This window comes from Silurus meridionalis, chromosome 21 (assembly GCF_014805685.1).
Source record: "Silurus meridionalis isolate SWU-2019-XX chromosome 21, ASM1480568v1, whole genome shotgun sequence".
Taxonomy (NCBI): Eukaryota; Metazoa; Chordata; class Actinopteri; order Siluriformes; family Siluridae; genus Silurus; species Silurus meridionalis.
The window spans coordinates 17,016,957-17,033,135 of NC_060904.1; the positions used below are offsets into that span (position 1 = coordinate 17,016,957).

Sequence of the window (16,179 nt, forward strand, 5' to 3'; positions counted from 1 at the left end):
ATGAATGAGTGTGTGTGATGTTCTGTGAGGTGCAGATATATTTTCCAGGTTACAGTGCATGCTAATGCTAGTAATTAAAAATCCCACGTTGTTAGCCTGCTAACTCATCCACCTGAAGGTTATAAAGGGTAGAGTTTTAAACTTTCTCCACAACCTTCCTTTTGGGATTTACGGCAAAACGCAGACGTTTAATCGCCTGACATTTAGCAGACGTTTGGGTCCCGATGGGAGACGCTACACCATGATAGACAGCACCTACTACTTAATCTTATGCCTGACATTTTTTTGGGCCTGCAACCTGATCCACTTAAATAAGAAGCTGACAGCAGCGGAAAAGAGGTTACAAAAAAAGGCAGATGTGGTGTGAACGCTAGGTTTCAGGAACGGTGTGGGATCTTAAATGAGTCTGTCCCAGTTTGTGGGATTTCTCTCCATCAGGTGCCATCGCTCCGGGGTTTATGTAGAGCACAGATGTAAATAAGACTCAGTGTACGGATTTGTTAGAGAATTAGACTCTCCAGTGCCGGAGTTGGCCGGGATTCAGTAAGTGCACATCATGATGTGTCACGGTACTGGTTTCGACACAGTAGGGACGAGTGTCTGGTGTGTGTGTGTGTGTGTGTGTTTGTGTGTGTGTGTGTTTGTGTGTGTGTGGAGCAGCAGCTGGGGCTGAAACACCACCGAGGCATGCAGGATGAGTCGCTGCAGAGACAGGATGCTATCAGTAAAAGCAGTGCCCTCTGAACTGCAATCACCCCCAGGTTGAGTCCTGCTCCAGATCCCTGCAGCTGTCTGTCACGGACCATGATGTTTTTGTTTTTTCTATTTCCCGCCACACGATGACAAAGTGGGAGGAAAAAAGCCATCATCAGTTTCCATTGATAGCAGCACGACACGTGAAATGGCTTCTTTTGTGCCTCCGAGTGCTGATCCGATGCCTTGGCTTGTCCTCTGTCTTATTCTCGTTACATCCCGTATCCCTGACACGAAACCCATTTCCACGTCGCTCTGCGTCACATCTGCATAACATCTGCACGTGTTCGGCACTGATGCACAAATATTTGTATGCTCCGAGATGACAGGGCGAATATGCGAGGCGTCGCTCGGAGGAAGCCGCCTGAAAGCTGATTACCCAACGCTTTGATTGAAGCACGATTCTTTTCGCAACACTTCTGAGATCCGGCAGCTGGGGACCGAATCTGGGGAAAGTGGAAAGCTGGAAATCTGCTACAAAACAGATTTTCTATTATCTATAGTCTGGCTTACAAGGCTACGTGTCGAACTAGCGACTATTCTTTTTTATATATATAGTGACCAGATGTTTATTGGTTCGAATCCCAAAAGGAAATGGAAAGTTCCTGAGGTAAAGTTTTAAAGTTGAGATTGACATAGAGAATAAAATATTAATATAAACACTGCGAGAATATAGACAATAATCTGTCTGTCTGTCTGTCTGTCTGTCTGTCTATCTATCTATCTATCTATCTATCTATCCATCCACTGATTGGTCTGTCTGTCTGTCTGTCTATCTATCTATCTATCTATCTATCTATCTATCTATCTATCTATCTATCTATCTATCTATCTATCTATCTATCTCTATTCTTTTTTTTGTTTTGTTTTTATCCATTTATTTGTTTGTCAATCTATTTCTTTTTTTCTCTCTCTCTTTTTTTCTACTTATTTGTTGGTATCTGTTTATTTTTTCTGTCTGTTTGTTAATTTTTGCTTGACCTTTATTTATTTATTCTTTCATTTGGATTTTTTTCTTTTTGGTGCATTTGTTATTTTCTAAACATATTTTTGTAAGGATTTCATAAAGCTTATAATATGGCCACACTAAGAACAAGAGCTAGCAATTTGTTTACAACTAGGTGTTTGTTTGTTTGTTTATTTGTTTATTTGTTGTGTCATTGCCCAGTTAGAAGTGTTTTACAGCTGTCTGTGAGGGTCTCCTGTGACCCACCCGGTCTTTTACATTTAATCACATTTTTTATTATTATTATTATCATTAATTGAAATTCAGTCTCTGCCTGTCCACGTCCTACAGAACAACTCAGAGAGAAATATCCTGCACGTCTCATTAGCCCTGTCTCTTGAAGCCATGCTGGTAACCATAGGGACAGCATGGGAAATTCTGCCTGTATCTGGGATCTGCAGCCTCCAAAAAAAAAAAAAAAAAAAAGAAAGAGAAAGAAAGAAAGAAAGAAAAAAGAAAACTACCAAACCAAAAAAAAAAAAATCCACCTGCATTTTGGCTACCCGACATCTGTGGCAGCAGATCATGGAGCTGTAGGCGTAGCTCCAGAACGTCAGTGCCAGGTTTGTTGTGGATGACACACTTAGCATCCTGCTCTGCGTCGTGCCCTCTAAAACATTCCTCTTCTAAATTCTCTGAACATAATACAAGGAGCCACGACATTTTTAGGAGGACAACGAGATCTTCGATGCGCCATTGCCATCTACAGGACCAGCATGGAACTAAACATGAAGATGGACAAAAGTTTGTGGACACCTGACCATAAGATTGCTGTGTGTGCTTCTTTTGGAACATCTCATTCGACACTCCATTTCCTGCTGTAATAACCTCCACTCTTTTGAGAAGATGTTCCACTAGATTTGCTTGTGGAGATTTGTGAGACTCATTTAGTCACAAGGGTGATTTTTCAAAACATTTTGACCTCCTACCTTCTTAAATGAAGAAACTTTAATTCATACTGTATGAGCAAAAGTATTGGGACACCTGACTTTTCCAGCAATGTGTGGTTCTCCAGCAAACTGTTACCACAAAGTTGGAGGAACACAACTGTATAGAACGTCTTTGGATGCCATAGCATGAAATTGTCCTTTCACTGGAACGAGGAGACTCAAACCTGTTCCAGCATATGCTTATGGTTGGACTGGAAGATCTTGAGTGGCCTGCTATAGAGCTATTGATGTAGGTGAGGTGAGAAGGTCTGGGCTGCAGTCAGCTTTTACACATTCATCCCAAAGCTGTTCAGTAGGGTTGAAGCTCTTCAGCAGGAGATCTTCCACATACATCCAACCCATGTAAAGCATATCTTCATGAAGCTGGAACAGGTTTGGGTCTTTTAGTTCCACTGAACGGAAAATGTCATGCTAACGCATCTAAAAGACATCTGTGTTCCTCCAACTTTGTGGAGAACCACACATTGCTGAAAAAGTCAGGTGTCCCAATACTTTTGCTCATACAGTGATGATTTAAAAACTTTCCATTTATGAAACGTAGAAGGTCAAAATGTTTGATGTCTGAATTGTATGCTAATCAATGCCAAAAAAAAATCTCGTTCCCCTCTACCAACCCTGAGCTTCATGATCAGGTTTCTGACAGAGCTGCTGTCTGGAAAGAGGTATAGAAGAAAATGTTCAAAAAGACCTCGTAGTAGCATTAAACGAGTCGCATCGTGGACCTGAGCGCTCTGGAATAAGGTTACATGCTCTCGTGAGACAGCGTTGTACTGTTTCTTTCGGTGTAGGTGTGTGTTTCTCAACATAAGAACCTCAAAGGTGCAGATTGTCAGCTGTTGGAAAGAAGAAGAGGTGAACAGCTGAGGGCTAAACGGTTTCCTGTGTGTACAGCGGAGGAGCGTTTCAGAAGACAAAGGCAGCCGCGCTCCCAGAGGCAATGCAGCCGATCTTCCATGCGCTGGTGTCGCTTTATTTATCGCCTCAGGGTGAATAAAACGCTTGATTGCCCACACTTTGTTATTCAAATGTGGAAGTACAGAGAAGCGCACTTCTGTACCTCAGGTGAAGTTTACAGAGCTTGTAATGGTGTCCTCACTGAGAGGTTCCTCTGGGGAACATGAAGCTCTCTACTCACATGCAAAGCGTGGAAAATGTTACAGCCACTTGCTGGGAGGCAAAATGGCACCGGAATGTTCCAAATGGAAAATTCCAGTCACAGCGTCTGAGACCGAACGTCTGAATGCCCCACTGAAGGTTTAATGGACAAAGTTATAGGGAAATAATTTTTTCTTCCCAATAGAGGAACCCTACAGGGTCCTACAGGCAGTTTAATGTTCCACTGGATAGATAAACCTCAGAACTTAACAGAGCTACACCTAAAAAATGATCAGGTTCCTTAGATAATCAGTTTGATTGTCTTTACTGCCATTGTGTTGCAGGGGTTTATTTTTAAAGTTCTTGGGGAAAAAACTTTTAGAACCGGGGTTCCATAAAACAGTACGTTGTATTTTCTACATTGCTTCGTTAAAGGTTCCCTCTTTAAAGGAAAGTGAAATGAATACAGCAAAATAAAAAAATAAACCTCTTTATGGCGTTATTATGGAAAAACTGGTTCCCAAAGGATCTTTGGATGTTTATAAGCATAATGGTGTGATTCTACACAGAACTTATTTCTAATACAGAGACACCACATTGTAGGGTTTTGATGGATGGATGGATGGATGTTTATAGAATCTTTGAGGAACTATTTCTACATCAGTGTAGCACCTACATTTAAGATGTCCTTCTGATGAAACTCATTTAAAAAATCTGTCTGTCTGTCTGTCTGTCTGTCTGTCTGTCTGTCTGTCTGTCTGTCTGTCTGTGTGTGTGTGTGTCTGTCCGTCCTTCCCATCCCTCATTCATCTCTTAGTCCATTTGGCTGGTTCTTTGTGCACGCCTCTTATTATCTCCTCAGGGTTTCTCTCACCTGCAGCTCTACACACTTCCCCTTTTAGAACTCAAGAGCCATTAATCATACAGAACCATTTTTTAAGAGCACAGAAATGCAAAAAGTGCTGTGTGGATCCCTGAGGAGGAAAATTACTCCACAGCAGTAAACATTCCCGGTGAATAATAAACAGCCATATAATTACACAAGTACAAATGCGAACACTTTCAGTACAGAAGCGATCGCATGGAGATCCAGGAAGAAGCCAGTGTGTATGAAGGGTTTCAAGTTCTCAGAGAGAACATCTGAGTAATTCAGCTCATCAGCCTGCAGCCCTGCTCGTGTCAGACAGGATGAGCGTGTGGTCCAAACTGATCCAAGATAGAGGTAATACAAAGACGTGGAGGTGTGTGTGTGTGTGTGTGTGTGTGAGAGAGAGAGAGAGAGAGAGAGAGCACAGTGCTGTGGTCAGGTCTGTAGGGAACCGGGATCAGGAGAAAGACTTCATTCAGCCTGGAGAAAGCATGGACACTGGAGCAACAGTGTTTCTTACAGTGCTTACAGTGTCTCGTGTCTCTGGAGATAGAAGCTGGAGATCAGGGGCTGAAAGAAAATAAAACAGGAGGAGGTGGATTCAATAGTGGCCTTGTTTCATGCACTACAGCGAGGGTTCGTGTGGTCTGGTGGCCCCAAATGTGTTTGCAGTTGACATTAGCTGAATCAGTTAAATTGAATTGGTATTGAAAAGGCTGTGGAATATGGAACGTAAATACGCAGAAGGTCAAGTTGGAACGTTGGATTAGAAACAGCAAGGAAATGTTTAGGCCTGAATCTGATCCAAAAACCAACAAGTCAGCGTTTCCTCTGCCAGATTTCTCACAGTGCTGCAATTTTCTGTCTGAAAATAAATAAATAAATAAATAAATAAGTTAATGCCCCAACATTTGTGCACTTTCAGGTTTTTCGGGATGATCTCATAGCTGGAGTTTATATTTCTTTAAAAAGAGAGAAAGAAAGAAATATATTTAATATTTTAGATCCTTCTTGTTTTGTTTTCATTGCTTGCTTTTATGTACAGAACCTGGAACATAAAAGACGTCACAATCTCCTGTAAACTTACTGTAAACGCATGTTCTTCTAAAAGCACGTTCTCCTTTAGTTCCCGTGAAAGAATGTTCACCTTCTCTAGATCCTGTAAAACCATTTTCTTCTTTAGTTCCTGTAAAAGCAGTTCTCATTCTTTAGTTTTGGTAAAAGCATGTTCTCCTCTAGTTTTCTTTAAAATTGTGTTCTGCTTCAGTTCCTTTGAAGATGAACTAATTAAACTCATGATCTGTTTGTTTTTACTTGGACAATCCTGTTCTTTCTATCAGAAGCGCGCTCTGGTTATTCGGTTACTCCAAAAGCGCGCTCCCGTTACTTAATTTGAGTTGGATGTGAAGCGCGCTCTCGTTGTTCAGTCCGTGTAGAGAAGCGCGCTCTCGCTGTTCAGTCCTCGTTAAGAAGCGCGCACACGTGCCTGAGCTCTCTGCACCCAGGGAACATGGCGCATCTGGCACGGCGCGCGCTGCTCTTCTTCTGCTTGGCTTTTCCGTGCCATGGAGCTGAGAGAGTGAAGAACAGAGGAATCCGACAGAAAGACCCTGAATACCCCGAGAAAGTAAGACGACTTCTGTACCTTTTTCCGTTTCTTCTTTTATAACTCAGAAGGAGGAAACCTCTAAGTTAAAGAATTTCTGATGCTGATTAGAAACTTTCCTCAAACTCTGAGATGGTGATTTAATATTTAATACTGTTCTATTCTATTATTTACACCTTCTATACTCATTCATCCCAGGACATTTACTGTCAAATATTTTTCTTTATTATTATTAACAAAATCTTCTCGTGAGCTTATGCTTCAAAATCAGTTCAGAAGTTTACACACCCTTTCTGAACTTCTAATAAATGCTATAATAATCTCTAGGAACTTATTCACTTTTTTTTTGCTTTAACCATCTCCAGTCTCATTCATATCCTTATCCTCCACTCAACTTTCTCATTCCTCTTCTTCCTGAAAATCTGTTCTAAATCTGCCAGATTGCTTGGCCAGTCTTTAGCCATTCTTTTGAAACCTCTGTAATAACTTTGCCAGATGTCCTCAACCTTCTGTAGCTCTTTGTCTCCTGCAGGATAACTTGCAAAACAGAAGGCCACTGTTTCATGCGGAAATCATGGGGGTGAAAACATTTGCACTCAGCAACACTACACACAGAGGAAAAAAAAGAGGTCTTAAATTGCACCTTGAGGTTCCTTATTGCTGGGGTTTTGTTCTCAGGTACCATTAGGATGTATCATAGTAGACTTTAGGTGTACTTTGGAAGGTCATTACAGTCACTGTGTGTTCTGTTCGAAATATTAAACGAGTTTATACCGTCTTTTCTTTTGCACTTATGTAGAATGGAAGGAACGTCCAATTGATGTCCAACCAGCCAAACCTTTAACAGTCATCAAACAAAGTCTAAAGACCTTCCTCTTCCATAAATATTTAAATTAGTGCTTCTACAATAGTTTGGAAATGATCTAATCAGCTGGGTTCCCAGGAAGTAGGACCATCTGAGGAGAACATGAAGACACCAGGAGTATCTCAGTCTTTTGACTGCTTCTAAAATAAGTCCTGTGAAATAACTCTTGAGATTCACGCTCAAGGTTTTGCTCCCAAGAGCTCCATCTGATGGAGTGCTAAAAGCTAAAGTGCTTCAGAAATAAACTTCCTTTGTATTGTACGGTATACAGTGTAATTACACACCGTCCGATTCCACAGCCACGTGTAATTACCACATCTAAATTCAGCCCTAAAATTGGCGTATATAGGAACTGGTATTATAGCTTAGGCTCATAAAATGATCTCTTGATGCCTGAAGTGTTTAGAGTTTATCACAAAACACTGGGATTTTTCCGTCAGAGTTCAACAACTTGAGAAAATTGTAGAAGATCGTGGACTGCAACTGCAATTCGCAGGTTTACAGGAATGTCTATACCTAGGTTATAGATTATTTTCATATCAAATCACAAAATCAAGGCTTTTTATACAAAATTCATAGCATTTTGCAGACACCCTTTTTCCAGAGCGACTTAAGGGTTGAGGGCTCAAAGCAGCTTGGTGGTTCTGGGATTTGAACTAATTACCTTCCGATAAGAAATTCAATGTCTTAACCACTGAGCTGCCACTTTTACCACAGTAGATAAGACTGAGTAGTAATATTGTGTTATTCTCTCAATTTAGATTAGATTCTATTAAATGAGATGAGATTAGATTCATTTAGATTGGATGCACTTTGTTATTATGCAAAATAAAAAGTAAAATAAAGTTGCATCTAACCAGGAGTGCAGGTAACGATCTAAATTAGGGACGATCCAAGATTCATCAGTGCATCAGCATAACAGTTAACGATGTGATGCATCAATTTAAAAAAGCGTCGGATACAAGTTGGCGTTTTTTTCAGAATGCATCGTATTTGAACTCATTTTTGCCTAAAAAAAAAATGTGGAATTGATATATAATTATTTAGAAAGTGACCAATAATTTGTGCGCAATATTTGATATGCAGATCGACTTCTCGTCGCTAAACAGTTACTCGAGCTACGTGAATACGACGCATCGAAACACTACGGAGACCGAGGCGTGTCCTGAGAGTCACATACAATACAGATTAACATGGCAGAGGTAGAGCTGTAACTTCCTGCACACACAACAAGAAAAAAACGTCTGGTTTTATTTCATCTTTCAGCTGTTCCAATCGCATGATCATTCAGAGATCATATAGTAATATATAGAACAGTAATGTGCAAAGAGGCAAGATAGAAAAGTATATCAAGGAACACGAGTACCAACAACTTTAATATTGTACCGCACGTGTTTTGTTACTTAGGTTGAAATTCCATCGAATAAAAATGTTTGCAAGCAGAAAAATGGTGTTAAATTACATTTTTTAATCTATTGGAAAGCCTTTCTGGAAATGTTGAAGCTTTTATGAAAGCAAAAAAGTTTATCTGTAATTAATCTATATCTATAATTAATTATTATTTCATTTGTATAGTGTTTTTTTATATACATATGCAGAAATATGTATATTATTTGTCCGTTTACGTGTGTAGACATACGTAATTTTCTCTGGAATTTCCTCCGTAATCTCATTTTGCACCACTTTATATCACATTTCTTGGTTTCATTGCTTGACATCCACCGCTATCACCCCTCCACCCCCATCGCTCTTGCCACTAAATTCTCATGCATGATGAAGCCTCTGCATTTTTTCCTTCAATTTAAAGACGTTTGAACATGGCCGGGTGTTATACACTTCATTTAACCCATCCACGAGAAAGCCCAGTGCCCTTTGTACATTTTTTATGATGACTCCGTTCTCTTCAGAGAGCCAACGCATTTGATCATAAGTTGATGGTTAAATACTCGGCCTGGTGCGAGCGACCGCTATAAGTTATTCTAAAAAGCTTCGCCTCGCTCCAAAGCATTTTGACACCGAACGGAAATAGAAAAGCCATAAACGGACTGAATTGATGGGCAGTTTTTAAAAGAGGGTCTGACCAGCTCTAGTCATCCCTGTGTGTGTTTGTGTGGGTGAGATAGATAGAAGGAGAACGAGAAAGAGAGTCTACATTTTCTTCTTTTCTTTAACTATAACCTGGCCAAGAAGAGGAATGATGGCGAAAAATGTTTGGTTTAAGACGTAAGAAATCGAACGCGTAGTGACACGGAGGGCTGAAACGCAACTTGCTGAGTCATGCATAGTTCATCATCTTGGGACCCCCAAAAAAAACCCTCCCCTCAGCTTGGGATTGTAAATGGTTCTATTACTTAAAATTATATCCGATTTATCATCGTAATGAAAAGTCTGCAAGCTAAAGGGAACGCTCATCTGTTTGAAATGATTCGATATTCTCTCGCTTGTTGGCCGGAGCGACCCAGCACACCTGAGTGCATTTTTCATCCTGTCTTCCCATGAGCCTCGGTAGGTGGCCCTGTGCAGACGGAGCTGCTCCACCTGATCGAAGGCGCTTGTTTATCTGCATGCGTATCCGCCACTTTGTTTTGCAGGGATGCTCGCGCTCGCTCTGTCAATACGCACCAGCCGGCAGCTCTGAAGTGCGCACTAGGGGCCCATAATAAATATGAATCCATTGCGCTCTCTTCTCTGCCTCTAGCCGATAGCGCCGAGATTTATGGTTCAGTTAAAGACCCTTATTTCCACGGCTCCGTGCCCACAGGCATGCCAATGAGACCTTAAATTACTCTGGCAGGAGGCAACTCAGGTGACGGTACACAAACACGATGGTGGCAAAAAAGCAGCCCTGTTTGTTTCATGTCGTTTCACGGCCTGTCCTAGAGCTGAGGTCGGAGCTGGTTTGATGGTGCCGGAAACCTCTACAGCATCGTTTATGGGTTTCGGTCGGGTTGAAATCCTCAGTCAGGGGTCATCCAGTGGTGCCTCTAGCAAAGTATGCCAGTGGTCTTGAGTTTTTCAAAATACGGTAGCTGAAGAAGTTGAAGAAACCGGACATAGGACAGTAACTCGGGTTTTCACACCATGAACTAGTTCAGCTTCTGTAAGGTTTATTTACATCAATTATTTCACTGAAGCCAGCTGATCATACCATTTACATTAATGGAGTTTTGTAGATGGCGCTTTAAAGTCCTCATCAATATCTACATTCTGAGACGGGTTTGTCAGATCACAGTTTATCATCAGTTTAAAATTCTTGAGTCTTTAATCATATACTCCTTGTGCACTGAGAGATGGGTGCACCAGTTGTGCAGTGGTAAAGGCTGGAAAGATGAGTGGTCCAGTGGTAGAGGTTGGAGGGTTTGAGTGAAGCAGTAATAGAGGATAGAGGATTAGTGAAACAGTGGTAGAGGATGGAGGGATGAGTAAATTAGCCGTATCTTAAATGACATTTTTAGATATTTAAAGGCCTGTTTCTTTTGGGGGAAATTGTGTTGAAACCTGGCAACCCTGCTACAATGCTCTACATGTGTTAGAGAGGGAAAAAGTTTTCAGTCAGATTAGCAAAACATTATTAAATTTGGAGGAATTACAAATCTGGGCTGAATCGGCTGTCGATGTTTTCGTCATTAAGTTTTTACTTAAAGTCGCATTTCAAATCGGTGACGAGCTGCAAAGTAACCAGCATTTTATAGATTTACCATCTCCCCTAATGTAAACCCATTAGCGCTAATTCAAACTTTAGCCTCCTTCATCTGTACTCTGTACATAACGTTGTGTATGTTGTGCTACACCGTTCGAAATATTGATTAAATATTGAATATTGAGTCACAGCATCTCGTCTTGAGGCTTATGAAACCCACACTGGATTCATAAACAGCCTGAACACACTGAATAATAATCTGGGCTGTTCAGAAAGAACCAATGTTGTGGTTTGGTGAGGTAGTAGGTTTGTAGTTAAAGCTCTGGGTTACTGATCACAAGGTTGAGGGTTCAAGCCCCAGTATTGATAACCTGCCACTCTTGGGCCCTTAAACAAGGCCCTTAACCCTCAGGAGCTCTGTATTATGTGTAATCCTGCGCTCTGACCCTGAAGATTTTAGGATTTTCACTGTTCTGTAATGTACATGTGACAAGTAAAAAGCACTTTTTTGAAACATAAGTGGTTTCAGAAGCAAATGCTGCACTCAAATAGAAAGAATAAGATCGAGCGTCATATTTATGCTGAGGATTAGAAAGTTTTCTCAAGTACAGGACCGTTATACTTGATTCACCCCTGCCGGTTTCACATTATCAGTTACTCAACAGCTGAATCGATGCGAATTAAAGCCGCGGCATCGTCACCGCAGGTTCAATCGTCTCCCACCAGAGTTAAAGCCACGCTGCAATTTTATTCTTAATAACACAAGAGCAGCTCAACTTCCCTCACGGCAACTTTCTAAGCACATCATGAGCCATGAGGTTATTCGACGGTTGATATTGCGTATATCTCAGGAGCACAAACACAATGATTAGTGGAATTACACTTTAATCAAGCTAATATTAGATCGTCGTGGTTTGAGCTCATTGCGTGACAGATTGCAACATGTCCTCGGGTCTTTTTGGGAGGATGGGAGTAAAATCAAGGATGTTTGAATTAAAAAAATAATCACAGGGTGATCGTGTTGAAGTTACTAACACCGTAGCAACAGCGTGACTACAGTCATTTCCCCGTAACAGCGCATCCTGAGGTGCTCAATCCGTCTTTTACAACAGCAGCTGTTCGTAAAGAACGAGTCGTAATTTTTATCCGCTTACAGTTGCATTAAAAGTTTTGTGGAACATCTGTGAAACAAGTCATTTCCTGTTATGTTGTTATAAAAGCTTTAGAAGCGCAACTGTGATCGCTACAAAACGCTGACGCTGGTGACTCCTCGTATAAACATTTAATAAACAATTAACACAGTAGCGAACAATTAGACATTTTTTAATTGGTCTACAATGAAGCATCCTTGATTCTAGTCCTGGGGGAAGTTGTTACTATAGAAACAGGATTGTATCATGTAAAATTTCCCCACTGCAGTATGGAAGCTGCGTGCAGGGGCCGGCGGGAATCCCAGGCCGAGAAGGAAACCCGGGAGTGAACGGAATCCCTGGAACGCCAGGAGTCCCAGGACGAGACGGGGCCAAGGGAGAGAAGGGCGAGTGCATGAGTGAGAGGTTCGAGGAACCATGGATCCCCAATTACAAGCAATGCGCCTGGAATTCCCTCAACTATGGCATCGACTTGGGCAAAATCGCAGTGAGTGACTTTTTTTTTTTTTACTCAGAGCCAACTGAAGTTAATCCGAAGTTCACAATTCACGTTTTTCCCTCGTGTGCAGGAGTGTACGTTCACAAAGCTGCGCTCAGACAGCTCTCTGCGTGTCCTCTTCAGCGGCTCGCTCCGGCTCAAGTGTAAAACGGCCTGCTGCCAGCGCTGGTACTTTACCTTTAATGGAGCCGAATGTTCCGGCCCTCTGCCCATCGAGTCCATCGTTTACCTAGACCAGGGCAGCCCCGAGTTCAACTCCACCATCAACATCCACCGCACCACGTCAGGTAAGACGCTTACAGTCAGTTATTCATAAATAACAGAAAACAGAAATAAGACATCACAATTATAAAATCACCAGCATACAAAACATGCACAAAAGTATAAGGAAAACTGGTTTTGTGTGGCTCTTCCTCCAAATTCTACCACTTAATTGGAGGCACATAATTGTATAGGATGTCTAGCATGACATTTTCCATTTAATTAAACTAGGAGACCAAATCTGATCCAGCATCACAATGCCCCTGTGCACAAAGCAACCATGAAGATCTGCTTTAAATGGTTTGAAGTGGAAGATCTCCCGCTATAGAGCGCCAAACCTATTGAACACCTTTAGGGATGAATGTGAACACTGACTGCACCCCAGACCTCCTCACCCAAGTTGCTAAATGAATCTCCACCAAATCTAGAGGAACATTTTCCCAGAAGAGTGACAGATGAAGAGACCAAAAACTAAATTTGTACATTTACAAGTGAGTGTAGCAGTTTATCCAAAACAGAGGTGTAAAGAGAACCTGAAAATCCTACTTGAGTAAAAGTATAGATATCTTACTGCAAAACTTTTTTTATTTGAGTAAAATTCTTCGAGTATCTGATTTGAAGAGAACTCGAGTATTCGACTCGTATTGAACGTAGACTCAAAGATGCGATAGTCCTCAACGCCAAGACACACGGACCAATAAAATTAAAGTAAATATCCCCCTTTTTGCAGAGTAAATAAGCAAAATTAGAAAATGGTCATTCAAATTTAAAAAACTGAGGTAAAAAGTATATGTATTGAATCATAAATGTAGTTGAGTAGAAAGTAAAAGCTACTTATATCTTTGATACTCAGTCAATTTTTTTCAAATACTTTACACCACTGATCCTTGAGTGAATACCCCAGTGGTTCAGAGGATATGAAGGAGGTCGGAGGTGAATATATCAACTATAAAAGATTATTTGTAGAACTTTCAGAAATGAATAACTGTAATGAAACCTGGTTTGGAAAACAGCATCATGCGTCACATCGAGTTTCGCACAAATTAGTTCGTTCCCGGCTTGTTTACCTGAAGCGCTCATGTAATTCCCGTGGCTTCATCTCAGCGCCGTGACCGCGCTTTACAATCACGAGCGCAATCAAAAGTAATCGTGTGACCGTAAGAGATGCAGGCTGAGGTTGGGGGTCTGGTAGACGAGCTCTTCAGACAATGTGGAACAAAGCGAAGGAGGGAACGAGTGTGTGTTTGAGGGACGGCGCGAATCATCAAGAAGTGCTCGAGATGCCTGAAAAGTGCTCTCTGGGAACGGGTTGGGGGGGGCAGGTGCCACCGAGGAACGAGTGCTCGTGTTCCATAGATTGTGATTGTTCCATATCAGGAGCAGATTCGCTTATTAATACGTTCCTACAGGGTGTGATTTTGTGACCAGAATGTTCCGTGTTCTGCTGAAGCATCTGTACAATATTAGCAGAAGTATTGGGACACATGACTTTTCACCTATGTGGTTCTTTCCCAACCAGTCAATCCGAGTGCTAGCTTTTTGTCCCAAAGCAGCATAGATCAGAAGGAGCTCAGTGGTTAAGGCTTCTGATTTAAAGGCCGTGATTTTGAATCCTGGCATCACCAAGCTGGTACTGCTGGTCCCCTGATATATCTAACACAAACCTCTTCATGATTTATGTCAGATGTCATAATAAAGAAACATTCGATATTAAAATAGGTACAATAACTGCTGTGCATTGAATGCTTTACTTGCTTGACGTTTTCTTTATTCTTCCTCGTGCTCAGTGGAAGGTCTGTGCGAAGGCATCCGAGCCGGTCTCGTAGATGTGGCCATCTGGGTGGGCACGTGTGGGGACTACCCACACGGTGACGCCTCCACCGGCTGGAACTCCGTCTCCAGGGTGATCATCGATGAGCTGCCAAAATGACCTTCGACTTCGGGACGACGGCGACCGAGGTTCCTCTCACGTGTTAATCTTATTATCCCGCAAAACACATTTCACGTTTGAAACCTAAGTACTGTAGAAACGTCATGACTTTTTTATTTGTTTTTATATATTTTATACGTTATATGCATATTTTAATATTTTGTCTTGTAAATGAACTTCTGATGTTAAAGTATATACACGTACTTCTCTGAGATTTTATTATGAGCGTCTCAGTAACTGATGCTAATAAAGTCGAGAATCCAGATTTTTCTATAAGATTTCCAATAAATAATGAACAGAAAAATGTTCACTTCACTGCGTGTCTTTCTCTTCGGTCATTATGTCCTATTATTTCTTTACTTGTCTTTCTGAAAATATGGAGACATGAAGGAGAGAAGGAACAGTTGAGGGCAAAAAAACCTAATATGAAGAAAATTCTAGCTACTTTCAAAAGAAGGCGATCAGAGAAGACATTTTTGGTGTCTCAGAATTCACACACTATCGCCTTCAAAATAGTCTCCTTGCACATCAATACAGCGCTCCCAGCGTTCCTGCCTCTTCTGGAACGTGTCCTTCTTCTTTTGAAGAGTGTCAAGCACATTTTTGCACACTGACTTATGAAAGTCGGTGCTCCCTGTGACTATGCGTGCAGCCTTGTGCTGCCATCTGTTGGGAGGTTACAAAACAAGTCTCGAAACATTCTGATACCACTTTATATTTATGATTTATTAACTTGACAGTCTTCACAGACACAATTGTTTTTGTCTAAATTTTATCCCAGCGGTTTTTCCAGGCCACCAGACATCCACTACAACTCCATATTCGACCCCTGGGGCAAGGGGGCGTGGTTACACAAACATCAAGCCCCACTGTGTCCTAAACTATATCTGTTGGTAGATATGGCTTCACTCCACCCACCCACCCCCGCCCTTCAGGGAATCCTGACCAATCAGAACTTGCTGCAGCAGAACACAGAATGAATCCCACCAACTTAACTCTCTACGCTAACATAAAGCATAATCAGACTCGTGTATTCCAGCAGAAATTTCGATTAACGCCGTTTGCTTCAGTAGAAAGTGTAATAGATCTCGCCCACTCTAGCAGAAGGTTTGCGCAACCCCAATTTTTATAGAACGTTTCATCAATTGTGCCCACTCAGGCAGAAATTGTGTCTAATCCCGCCCACTCCAGAGACAATTTCTTCAACACAACTTTTTTTTTGCAGGGTCTACACCGATCAGGCGTAACATTATGACCACCTGCCGGATATTGTGTTGGTCCCCCATTTGCTGCCAAAACAGTCCATCAACAGCTTGAACTTCTTCAGCAGTCTGAGCTACAGGATCTCGTCTGTTGGACACTCGGACCAGCCTTCGCTCCTCACGTGCATCAATTCACCACTGTTCCTTACATTGGAGCACTTTTGATAGATACTGACCACTGCAGATCAGAAACATCCCACAAGAGCTGCAGTTTTGGAGATGCTCTGCCCCAGTCGTCTAGATGTCACAATTTGTCAAAATTGCTTTTATCCAGAGTTCCTTACAGTTTATCT

The 16,179-nt window shown here is 41.6% G+C and overlaps 1 protein-coding gene across 2 annotated transcripts; it reads left to right on the plus strand.

The window, feature by feature from the left end:
• Nucleotides 1–6,135: 6,135 nt before the first annotated feature.
• Nucleotides 6,136–16,145, plus strand: cthrc1b (collagen triple helix repeat containing 1b). 2 transcript variants are annotated; one of them, XM_046834160.1, is made up of 5 exons: nt 6,136–6,299; nt 12,203–12,421; nt 12,504–12,720; nt 14,482–14,653; nt 15,850–16,145. In XM_046834160.1, exons 1-4 carry the CDS (start codon nt 6,183–6,185, stop codon nt 14,622–14,624), a joined length of 696 nt encoding a protein of 231 aa, XP_046690116.1. In that variant the 5' UTR covers nt 6,136–6,182; the 3' UTR covers nt 14,625–14,653; nt 15,850–16,145. The 2 variants fall into 2 exon arrangements, with proteins under 2 accessions (XP_046690116.1, XP_046690115.1); XM_046834159.1 differs by lacking the exon at nt 15,850–16,145 and having other exon boundaries at nt 14,482–14,930.
• Nucleotides 16,146–16,179: the final 34 nt, after the last annotated feature.

Excerpts from the sequence above, each read along its gene's own strand:
- cthrc1b (XM_046834160.1), top strand. The coding sequence starts at position 6,183 with ATGGCGCATCTGGCACGGCGCGCGCTGCTCTTCTTCTGCTTGGCTTTT. Across the intron at positions 6,300-12,202 it reads ACCCTGAATACCCCGAGAAA|TATGGAAGCTGCGTGCAGGG; the intron begins GTAAGACGACTT and ends TCCCCACTGCAG. Across the intron at positions 12,422-12,503 it reads TCGACTTGGGCAAAATCGCA|GAGTGTACGTTCACAAAGCT; the intron begins GTGAGTGACTTT and ends CCTCGTGTGCAG.